At 48.3% G+C, this 12,360-nt stretch overlaps 1 protein-coding gene across 2 annotated transcripts in view; it reads right to left on the reverse strand.

The window, feature by feature from the left end:
* LOC121538177 (nucleolar protein 4-like) overlaps nt 1–12,360 on the reverse strand; it is a 177,620-nt gene that overhangs the window by 19,645 nt on the left and 145,615 nt on the right. For both annotated transcript variants that reach the window (XM_041845985.2, XM_041845984.2), the window contains exons 6-8: nt 5,869–6,227; nt 4,740–4,925; nt 3,102–3,290 (exon numbers count right to left, since the gene is read on the reverse strand). In XM_041845985.2, the coding sequence (XP_041701919.1) occupies nt 3,102–3,290; nt 4,740–4,925; nt 5,869–6,227 (734 nt within the window). The remainder of the gene's footprint in view (nt 1–3,101; nt 3,291–4,739; nt 4,926–5,868; nt 6,228–12,360) is intronic.

The raw sequence follows: 12,360 nt of genomic DNA on the forward strand, positions 1-12,360 counted from the left end.
GTGAGACAGTACAGGAATCCCTAGGGTTCAGCCCAGCTGAACTGGTGTTTGGACACACCATGAGAGGACCTATGAAAGTCCTTAAGGATCAGTTTTTGTCACAAGAGTTGTGTGTGAAAGAAAATGTGTTGGACTACGTTAGTCGCTTTCGTGAGCGCCTACATGCTGCCTGTGCTCTAGCAAAGGAAGCGCTGTCTTCCTCACAGAAACGGATGAAACGACACTATGACACACAGGCTGTTTCTCGTTCACTGCAGCCAGGTGACCGAGTTCTTGTGTTGTTGCCTGTGCCAGGAGCGTCATTGTCAGCACGTTTCTCTGGGCCTTATGTCATTGAAAAGAAACTAACTGAAACTGACTATGTGATACAGACTCCTGATAGAAAACGCCAATCTCGTGTGTGCCACGTTAACATGTTGAAGACATACCACAACAGACCCGTCACTCAGGTAGACAGTCCAGAGAAACTGGCCGAGTCGGCTGTCTCTGTTGCTGCTACGGCTGTAGTGGGAGGTCATGTTAATGATGTGGACGGAGATGGTTTGGAGTTGCGCAATACTCAGCAGCAGTGTGCTAGATTGCCCAATTCAGAGATGCTGCTGTCTCTCCCGTCAAGCCTGATTCATTTAACGGACAGACAGTCAGATGATATTGTGAGACTGTTACACAGCTTTCCATGTCTTTTTAATGATGTTCCTACATGTACAAATGTGTTAGAACATGACATTAATGTTGGAAACGCTGCACCTATCAAGCAACATCCTTATCGTGTCAACGTCGCTAAGAGAAAGATAATGAGGGGTGAGGTCGGTTATTTGCTGGAGAATAACCTGGCTATGCCAAGTTCAAGTCCTTGGAGTTCTCCGTGCATTCTGGTTCCTAAACCTGATGGGACATCCAGATTATGTACGGACTATCGGAAAGTCAATGCTGTCACAGTGCCCGACTCGTTCCCGTTACCCAGACTGGATGACTGTATTGATACTGTTGGTGCTGCTACTTATGTAACCAAATTAGATCTTCTAAAAGGTTACTGGCAGGTGCCGTTAACCCCACGTGCCTCCGACATCTCTGCCTTTGTGACCCCAGATCACTTCCTACAATATGCTGTCATGGCATTTGGGATGCGGAACGCACCAGCCACTTTCCAACGCCTGGTTAACACAGTATTGGCTGGAGTTCCTAATTGTAGTGCTTACCTTGATGATCTGGTCATTTATTCAACTGAGTGGTCTGATCATGTTAACACTCTAAGGGTAGTGTGTGAACGTCTAGCAACCGCTTCTCTAACCCTGAACTTAGCAAAGTGCGAGTTTGGGAAGGCCACTGTTACTTATCTGGGTAAACAGGTCGGCCATGGTCAGGTGCGCCCTGTAGATGCCAAGGTCTCAGCTATAAACGCATTTCCCGCACCTACCACCAGAAGAGAGCTACGCCGTTTTTTAGGGATGGTTGGCTACTACCGTAGTTTCTGTAAAAATTTCTCTGCGGTAGTTGCTCCATTAACGGATTTGCTCAGTCCGGCGAGAAAATTTGTATGGTCTGAAGATTGTTGTACTGCTTTCAACACTGCTAAAGCACTCTTGTGTAGTACTCCTGTTCTTGCTGCGCCAGATTTTGAGCGGCCGTTTAAACTGGAGGTAGATGCAAGTGCCAGAGGTGCTGGTGCTGTTCTACTGCAGCAAGACCAGAGTGGAGTGGACCATCCTGTCTGTTATTTTTCACGGAAATTTAACAAATGTCAGACAAACTATTCCACCATTGAACAAGAAGCTCTAGCTTTGTTGTTAGCTCTGCAGTACTTTGAAGTTTATGTTGGTTCCAGTGCATTACCAGTGGTAGTGTATACTGACCATAACCCCTTAGTTTTTCTCCACCGGATGTACAACCAGAACCAACGCCTTATGCGTTGGGCACTTGTCGTGCAAAATTATAATTTGGAGATCCGCCACAAAAAGGGGTTAGATAATGTGTTGGCAGATGCTTTGTCTCGTGTGTAATGATCTAGGTTTTTTTTTTTGTTATCCCGGCAGGAGGATTATTGAATTTTGGGTGTTGTGATAGTACGTGTGTCGCAAACCATTTTGGTTTGCTCTTTTAAGGGTGGGAGTGTTACGGATACAGGTATCCTGTGTTTTTGTGTGTTTCTACTCTTTCTGCCCTAATCACAGGTGTCCTGTATGTTCCTGATTGGTGGTCGTTGAGGTGTCTGCTGATTGGACCAATCAGTGAACATTCCTGTGAATAGCACCACCTGTTACTCGTTTGTTGAATCACACAGCCCATTGTATAAAACCAGACTTGTGTTTGTTGCAAGAGAGAGAGACTTTTTGCCATATGTGAGTATGGACACGGTGGTGTCCTGTGTGTTGTGTACGCACTAAATTGCTGATTACCCTGTTTAGTAGCTTTGTGTGTTTTTTGGGAAAAGGGGAGTTTAAGCTAGTTGCCCTTGGGCGTACATTACCCGTAGGAAGAAATCTGTCTATAAACACCAGTTAGACCTGAGCGGACCACCCACTGTATTTTTGTATGGTAGCAGTAGCCTAGCGGTTCTTTAGGCAGGCTAGATCAGTTTAGGGGGTTTTACACTATTGTTTCATTTCTTGGGTCCTGCTCAGCCCTTTTTCCCAAACCTTTACCGTGTGTTTAGTAATAAACCATTTAAGTTTGACGGTAGCTCATGGTTGTTGTGTCATTTTTGGTTCTCGCTGTTCCAGGTCACACTTATAATTTGCATAATTTATGTTACGGGTCTCATGTCCATCCACCCTAGACGTTTAGAGCCACGGGGTTCGTAACAATTTGTGTGTATTGTTGTGTAATGTTAGATATTACTGCACTGTTGGAGCTAGGAACACAAGCATTTCGCTACACCCGCAATTACGTCTGCTAAACATGGCAACCAATAAAATTCGATTTTGATTTGATAGAGGGGGTATGAATGCGAGAGGGTTGAAAGAGAAATGGATGAGAGAGAGAGGAGAGGGAGTATGGTAGGTGCGGTACATCTGGACACACTGAATGAGAGAGACAGAGATGGAGGGATGAAAGAGAGTAGGAATAAAAGAGGGATGAAGTATGGTAGGTGCGGTATGTACCTCCATGCCGCTCTTCTTCATGCGGCGGCAGGATTTGAGGTAGGTGCGGATGCGCTTGCGAGCGCGCTCCTGGAACTCGGGGAACTGGCGACTGCACGACTCGATGATGGCCTGGATCTTCTCCTTGGGCTGCTTGGAGATGGGCACCATGCGGTCCAGGTTCTCATCCACAAACAGACGCACAAACATCTGAAAACAAGAAAATAAGAATCTTTGTAGGAAAAAATGTGTGTGTCTGCTCTGCTAGCTACAGTGCTATGAAAAAGTATTTGCCCCCTTTCTAATTTTCTCTACTTTTGCATATTTGTGATACTGAATGTTATCAGATCTTCAACCAAAACCGAATATTAGATAAAGGGAACATAAGTGAACAAATAACACAACAATTACATATTTATTTCATAAACAAAGTTATGCAACACCCAATTCCCCTGTGTGAAAAAGTAATTGCCCCCTTACACTCAATAACTGGTTGTGCCACCTTTAGCTACAATGACTCCAACCAAATGCTTCCTGTAGTTGTTGATTAGTCTCTCACGTCGCTGTGGAGGAATTTTGGCCCACTCTTCCATGCAGAACTGCTTTAACTCAGTGACGTGTGGGTTTTCAAGCATGAACTACTCGCTTCAAGTCCTGCCACAACATCTCAATTGGGATTAGGTCTGGACTTTAACTAGGCCATTCCAAAACTTCCAATTTGTTGCTTTTTAGCAATTTTCATGTAGACTTGATTGTGTGTTTTGGATCATTGTCTTGCTGCATGACCCAGCTGCGCTTCAGCTTCAGCTCACAGATGGATGGTCTGACATTCTCCTGTAGAATTCTCTGATACAGAGCAGAATTCATGGTTCCTTCTATTAAGGCAAGTCGTTCAGGTCCTGAGGCAGCAAAGCATCCCCAAACCATCACACCACCACCACCATGCTTGACCTTTGGTATGATGTACTTACTGTGGAATGCAGAGTTTGGTTTTCGCCAGGCATTACTGGAACCATGTCGTCCAAAAAGTTATACTTTTGAATCATCTGTCCATAAAACGTTCTTCCAAGAGTCTTGATAATCATCCAGGTGCTTTTTTGGCAAACTTGAGTCAACTTTTTGGACGAGATGGGTCCCATTATGCCTGGCGAAAACCAAACACTGCATTCCACAGTAAGAACATCATACCAAAGGTCAAGCATGGTGGTGGTGTGATGGTTTGGGGATGCTTTGCTGCCTCAGGACCTGGACGACTTGCCTTAATAGAAGGAACCATGAATTCTGCTCTGTATCAGATAATTCTACAGGAGAATGTCAGACCATCCGTCTGTGAGCTGAAGCTTTTTCACACAGGGGAATTGGGTGTTGCATAACTTTGTGTATGAAATAAATGAAATAAATATGTAATTGTTGTGTTATTTGTTCACTTATGTTCCCTTTATCTAATATTCGGTTTTGGTTGAAGATCTGTTAACAGTCAGTATCACAAATATGCAAAAGTAGAGAAAATTAGAAAGGGGGCAAATACTTTTTCATAGCACTGTATTTGCTGTTTCCAGTGTTCCTGAGGTGAAGGTCATGAAAAGGTGAGAGGAGCTCTTATATGTAGTGTACAGTGTGTGTTCAGTCATGTCTAGCTGAGGTGGGAGCAGCTCTTACGTTAAAGGCCTTTAGTCTCTCGGGGTCCACGCCCTCCGTGTCGTTGATCTTATCATTGTCGTCGTGATCTTCATGGTCATCGTCATCGTCCTCAGCCGCCGCCGCCGCACCTCTGCTCACGGTCAGGTCCTCGGCACACGTCTCCATCTTCAATGAGTCGTAGCTTCCTGAGCTGTACTGAGGAGACTGTCACACACACACACACACACACACACACACACACACACACACACACACACACATAATAGGCACAGACAAAGAAAGAAGAGATACAAAGCCAGGGTAAGGTTTTCCCTCCGTCTGTATGCTCCTTCACATTGAAAGCAGCCGGCACAATCTCAATCGTGAGGAACACTGATTACAGTGAGACACAAAAAACTGCTAGCTTTTATATTAGTCAGATCCTTCCAATGGCGCTCGTCTGTGACAAGGCGGCAAAGAAGATGCCTTCAAGGACAAGGCTGCATTGTCAGAGCATGGTGAAGTGTGTGTCTCATTCAATAGCCAGAGAGCAGGAAGGAAGAACCTTTTATCCCCAGTCTCCTTTCATACAGGCCCAATGGCACTGCCACTGGCTCCTGTATGGACGTTCATCACAGCTCATCACAAGCACAGCAACACAACTAGGTTACTTCCCATGGCACAGCCACTCTCGCTGCTCTCATGCACATTCTCTTTCTGGTTTCATGATGTATTGGATTCCGACCCGACCCGAGAATGAACAGGTAATTGCAGTGTGGCAGGATCTCAATGGAAACCTCTCTCAGCTTTGTCCAATGCCCTGACAATGAACCTCACCTTCTTGTGCATACCTCACCCTTCATAGTTCATAGCAAGTCAGTGGTCATCTATAACAATGTCACACTGAGCTTTCAGACTATTACTCACACAGTCCTGGTGGGCTCATTGATCAACATGATCACTTTGTATGTAATATATCACCATCAGACCTACTTTTAGCATTTGCTTAAGTCTGCCTGGAGTGCCAGATGGGCAGGGGTTGCAGTTTTGTGACCATTCTATTGGTTCATTGTACCAGGAAAGTTGCATTGTATTGTATAAGCTCAATCAAATCCGAGGTAAACTATTTGAAATAATTTCAAACCCAGGTCTGAGTGGAAGGCCTCACCTTGTTGCCGTAGTCCCTGATCGAGTCTCTGTCCAGGCACAGCTCAGCAGCATGGGGGAGGGGCTTGACAGGGTACTTTCTGCGCAGCTCATCTGCGGGGTCGGGCTGGAAGGGGCCCATCAGGGCTGTCCCGGGCAGCCTGGTCTCACTCAGGTTGACCGGTGCCTGTTGATCCTCGGACGATGAGGACGAGGAGGTGGTGCTGAAGTCTAGCGGGGCCAGGGGCCCATTGCCGTTTACCACCTCCCTGTAGGGGGGTCCACCCGCACCCCCCTCTGACCCCGGGGCCGTCCCACCCGCGGACGGAGGTGTCATGGTGTGCATGCCATTCCCGCTGCCGCTCTCTGAGGATGAGTCATCTGTGGAAACACACAGGGAGGGACACCAGTTAGACTGGGAGAATCATCATCACACCACAAACAACACATAGAGATGCCATTTAGAGATGTAAAAACACATATTTCAGTCAATGAAGAGGTTGGGGAAATCCAAAGTGGAGCCTACATCACACCTTGAGTGTAAATCCCACCCTCAACCTCAGTTTGTCAGTACCGTCAATTAGCAGTAGAGGGAGCTGTTGTAGTCAGTAAGAATACACATGGAACACTTGGTGTGGTGTGGCTCTATTTGTACTCGCACTCAGCAGACAGAGAGGCAGGCAGGCAGAGAGGCAGAGAGGCAGAGAGGCAGACAGGCAGAGAGGCAGACAGGCAGAGAGGCAGGCAGGCAGACAGACAGAGAGGCAAGCAGGCAGAGAGGCAGGCAGGCAAAGAAGCAGACAGGCAGACCGGCAGAAAGGCAGACAGACAGAGAGGCAGACAGACAGAGAGGCAGGCAGACAGAGAGGCAGGCAGGCAGAGGCCGGCAGAGAGGCAGACAGACAGAGAGGCATACAGACAGAGAGGCAGGCAGGCAGAGAGGCAGGCAGGCAGAGAGGCAGACAGACAGAGAAGCAGACAGACAGAGAAGCAGACAGACAGAGAAGCAGACAGACAGAGAGGCAAGAAGGCAGAGAGGCAGACAGGCAGAAAGGCAGACAGGCAGAAAGGCAGACAGAAAGGCAGAGAGGCAGAGAGGGATGTGTGCTGCTGTGCTATGTTAGTTAATTAAAGCCATCCGAGCTGGACTGGGGCCAGGCAGGCAGCCAGTGATACTTATTCATGAGAGCACCAGTTAGACTGGGAGAATCATCATCACACCACAAACAACACATAGAGATGCCATTTAGAGATGTAAAAACACATATTTCAGTCAATGAAGAGGTTGGGGAAATCCAACGTGGAGCCTACATCACACCTTGAGTGTAAATCCCACCCTCAACCTCAGTTTGTCAGTACCGTCAATTAGCAGTAGAGGGAGCTGTTGTAGTCAGTAAGAATACACATGGAACACTTGGTGTGGTGTGGCTCTATTTGGACTCGCACTCAGCAGAGTGTTACAGCCATGGTGCAGCAGGCAGAGAGGCAGGCAGGCAGAGAGGCAGACAGAGAGGCAGGCAGGCAGAGAGGCAGACAGAGAGGCAGACAGGCAGAGAGGCAGGTAGGCAGAGAGGCAGACAGAGAGGCATACAGACAGAGAGGCAGGCAGGCAGAGAGGCAGACAGACAGAGAAGCAGACAGACAGAGGCAGACAGACAGAGAGGCAAGCAGGCAGAGAGGCAGGCAGGCAAAGAAGCAGACAGGCAGAAAGGCAGACAGACAGAGAGGCAGACAGACAGAGAGGCAGGCAGGCAGAGAGGCAGGCAGACAGAGAAGCAGACAGACAGAGGCAGACAGACAGAGAGGCAAGAAGGCAGAGAGGCAGACAGACAGAGAGGCAGGCAGGCAGAGAGGCAGACAGGCAGAAAGGCAGACAGACAGAGAGGCAGGCAGGCAGACAGGGATGTGTGCTGCTGTGCTGTGTTAGTTTATTAAAGCCATCCGAGCTGGACTGAGGCCAGGCAGGCAGCCAGTGATACTTATTCATGAGAGCATGGCACTCAGAGTACAGAGAGAGGGAAGCACTGCCACCTCCCCTTTACCCCAGTCACACACTGTAAGCTACACTATACAATGGTGCACACCATAGTACCAGGGCAAACTACTTGTTTCCCCACACACACACACACACACACACACACACACACACACACACACACACACACACACACACACACACACACACACACACACACACACACACACACCTCTCTCCACACCAGGGAAAGTTGTCCCCTCCCCATCCTCAACTCAACCAGAGGCAGCTACTAAATAAGTGATTGTTTGGTGCATGGTTCTGCCACTGAGCCACGCTGATGGATGACCTGTGTGTTTTTGTTTTCCACAGTCCTTCTCGTTCCCCTGTCTCTGTCAGAAACACACACACACAAGCAGACACACACACACACACACACACACACTAGACACACACTCACACACGACACACGAAACGTAACACACACAGCCCCATTATGACTAGGAAGAGGAGGGACTGTAGTGTCTCTTGTGCAGCTTAGAGCAGTATAGTGTAGTGGTGGTGGGGTAGGGTGCTCATCACATAGACCCCCATTCTCACAGACACACTGCCTGGCCTGTATGCATAACCCTCTGAGTGGAACTGAGAGGGGTTCATGGGCGTCTCCCAGTGCATGTGTGTATGTAGATTTGGACTTAAAGCCTACGTGCCGCTTGGAGAGCGTGTGTGCAGTAAGGGCAGTATTGGGGTCAGCTTTCCAAAGCCTCCACTGAGGGAGGGGAAGGGAGGGGGAGGAGAGGGAAGGGAGAGAAGGAAGGTGGGGCTAGAGCGGGCCAGAAGCAAGGGCAGGGAGAGCGAGGAGGTAGAGATTTAGAAAGAGAGAGAGGGATGAGAGAGAGTGGGTTATTCCATGGTAGAGGGTGGTAGGGGTAGAGACCAGTGCGTGGGGATAGAGAGGGGGAGATGAGAGGCTAGGAACTAGGAAGGAGGTCAAAGGGGGGTGGGGGTAGAGAGCAGGTCAGGGAGAGGGAGAGAGCAAGGGAGAGAGCAAAAGAGGAGGAGGGAGGATGAAGCAAGGGAGAGCAGGAGGGTGCGTGCGGCGGGGGGCTGAGAGGGATGAAGAGAGATTGAGAGAAAGGGACAGGCAAGAGAGGGGAGGGAGAGAGAGAGGGGGGAAGAAGGAAGGGGAAAAGCAAAAAGGCAGGATAGAAGAGGAGAGCGGGAGAGCAATGGTGGGAGAGAAAGATAGAGAGAATGTGGCAGTGGGTTATGGCAGCGTAGAAAGGGAGGCAGGCGGTGTGTATTTATTAGAGTATAAAAAGTATTCATGCGTGGAGAGTAAGGCCAGCCTAATTCCTGCCAGCTCAACACAAATCCCCCTCAGCAAGAACGTGTGGTCGCCTGCTGAGGGAGCCACCCTCCTCTGCTGCTCTTAAAGGCACACAGCACCAAGCCCTTGGTATCCTTCCTGTACTGTCCTCTACTACTCTACTGTTCTGTTCTGTCAGCAGCACCCATCTGGGGGCGCAACACATCAGATGATTGTTTATTCAATGTGTCAATGAATTTGTAGGCTACCTGTCCCTATTCAAATAAACCACACCTGACAATATGGCAAACTGGAAAACATGTAGGCTAGTTTACTCAGTATAGCACTACTGAAGATCTAGCTGCTGAGACAGGCAGACAGGACTGACAGACTAACACACATAGGTTTACAGTGAAAACACACAGCATGTTTTGTTTCATTCCCTACTTCATGGCAGACTACTAGGCCTAGGCTATTAGTTGTCCACGGACGTAGACAGACAGACAGACATGCTGCTAAAATAAAGTTGAGCGGACACCGACAGACAGTGGGCTGCTTTTTCCCACCCACAGCTTTAATGTCTACTAATGACATAGGCTGAGTCTCGTGGCACCCTATTCCCTACATAGTGCAATACTTTTGACTAGAGCCCTATGGACCCTGGGCGAAGGTAGTGCACTTTATAGGGAATTGGATGCAATTTTGAGCCATATAGCCTAGCCAGCCCCTGCAGAAGAAAATACAGCATAAACCAGCCTAAATTTACAGCTGGTGCATGCTGGTCTATGCTAGTCCATGCTGGTCTATGCTAGTCCATGCTGGTCTATGCTAGTCCATGCTGGTCTATGCTGGTCTATGCTGATCAAGCTAGTCTGACCAGCATGGTCTAGCTCAGACGTGGACAATCATTTCGGCTCGAGGGCCACATCAGGATTTCAGAGATCACACCGTTTTCTTCCGGACCGATTTGTTCGTCAAAAGCAATTTGCGGGTCAGAAAAAGGGCATTTATTTGAAAACGTATCATTTACATTTTTTGTCATTTAGCAGACGCTCTTATCCAGAGCGACTTACAGTTATTGAGTGCATACATTTTTTCTTTTTCATACTGGCCCCCGTGGGAATTGTACATACGTTCTATCTCGTTTTAGATGTTCAAGAGTGGCCTGGAGTGTTTTCTTGACACAAAACATATATATATTTATTTTTACTCAAACTTCCCCGGGCCGGATTGAATGTGCTCGCGGGACGGATCCGGGCCGTATGTTGCCCATCCCTGGTCTAGCTGGTTAGGCTGGTGACAAGCTCATGCTGGTATGTTGGTGACCAGTTTATGCTGGTATGCTGGTAATGCTGGTATGCTGGTGACCTGCTTATGCTGGTATGCTGGTATGCTTGTGACCAAGCTAGTCCATGCTGGTCCAAAACACAGCGAAGGCTGGTGGTCACCAGCAAAAAATACAGTGAAGGCACCAGCAAAAACACAGCGAAGTCACCAGCAAAAACACAGCGAAGGCTGGTCACCAGCATGACAAGCCTGTGCTGGTCTATGCTGGGGGGGGGGTTCAGCAGGGGCACCAGAAATATCCTAGTGGGATTAATAAGGCTGTCTCTTCTGAGTGAAAATGTACACTGTGTGAAGGTACAGCATGGTACATTTGATCACCTCTACAGTCTCCTCACAATGCTACAGTACATCGCTGTACTGTGCTACTAGGCAGCTAGGACCACAAACACTGTGCACAACAAGTGCGGTAAATGCCCTTGAAATAACATGGGAAGCTTCAGCAGGCTATAGGCTATAGGAGGACACATTGTATCTGGCAAAAGACAACAGATAAGATATGGGTATTGGGTTGAGTCCCAAAGGGCACCATACACTATTCCATACACTATTTGACCTGTATGGCACTATTCCATACAGACCTTGGTCAAAAGTAGTGCACTATGTAGGGAATAGGTTTCCATTTGGGACACAACCATAGTGTTTCACTCCAACCTAAGCAGCCATTAGGTATCAACACAACACACACTGACTTTTCTGTCCATCAAAGGCTAAAGTGTCTTTTAAATCAGAGGACAGCAGAGCAACAAGTTACGCTAATTTCAATCAATCAATCAATCAATTTTATTTTATATAGCCCTTCTTACATCAGCTAATATCTCGAAGTGCTGTACAGAAACCCAGCCTAAAACCCCAAACAGCTAGTAATGCAGGTGTAGAAGCACGGTGGCTAGGAAAAACTCCCTAGAAAGGCGAAAGCCTAGGAAGAAACCTAGAGAGGAACCAGGCTATGAGGGGTGGCCAGTCCTCTTCTGGCTGTGCCGGGTGGAGATTATAACAGAACCATGCCAAGATGTTCAAAAATGTTCATAAGTGACAAGCATGGTCAAATAATAATCAGGAATAAATCTCAGTTGGCTTTTCATAGCCGATCATTAAGAGTTGAAAACAGCAGGTCTGGGACAGGTAGGGGTTCCATAACCGCAGGCAGAACAGTTGAAACTGGAATAGCAGCAAGGCCAGGCGGACTGGAGACAGCAAGGAGTCACCACGGCCGGTAGTCCCGACGTATGGTCCTAGGGCTCAGGTCTCTCAGTTGGCTTTTCATAGCCGATCATTAAAGAGTTGAAAACAGCAGGTCTGGGACAGGTAGGGGTTTCGTAGCCGCAGGCAGAACAGTTGAAACTGGAATAGCAGCAAGGCCAGGCGGACTGGGGACAGCAAGGTGTCATCATGCCCGGTAGTCCTGACGTATGGTCCTAGGGCTCAGGTTCTCAGAGAGAAAGAGAGAACGAGAGAATTAGAGCGAGCATACTTAAATTCACACAGGACACTGGATAAGACAGGAGAAGTACTCCAGGTATAACCAACTAACCCCAGCCCCCGACACATAAACTACTGCAGCATAAATACTGGAGGCTGAGACAGGAGCGGTCCGGAGACACTGTGGCCCCATCCGAAGAAACCCCGGACAGGGCCAAACAGGAAGGATATAACCCCACCCACTCCGCCAAAGCACAGCCCCCGCACCACTAGAGGGATATCCCCAACCACCAACTTACAATCCTGAGACAAGGCCGAGTATAGCCCACAGAGGTCTCCACCACAGCACAAACCAAGGGGGGGCGCCAACCCAGACAGGAAGATCACGTCAGTAACTCAACCCACTCAAGTGACGCACCCCTCCCAGGGACGGCATGAAAGAGCACCAGCAAGCCAGTGACTCA

This window comes from Coregonus clupeaformis, chromosome 24 (genome assembly GCF_020615455.1).
Source record: "Coregonus clupeaformis isolate EN_2021a chromosome 24, ASM2061545v1, whole genome shotgun sequence".
NCBI classification, from domain to species: Eukaryota; Metazoa; Chordata; class Actinopteri; order Salmoniformes; family Salmonidae; genus Coregonus; species Coregonus clupeaformis.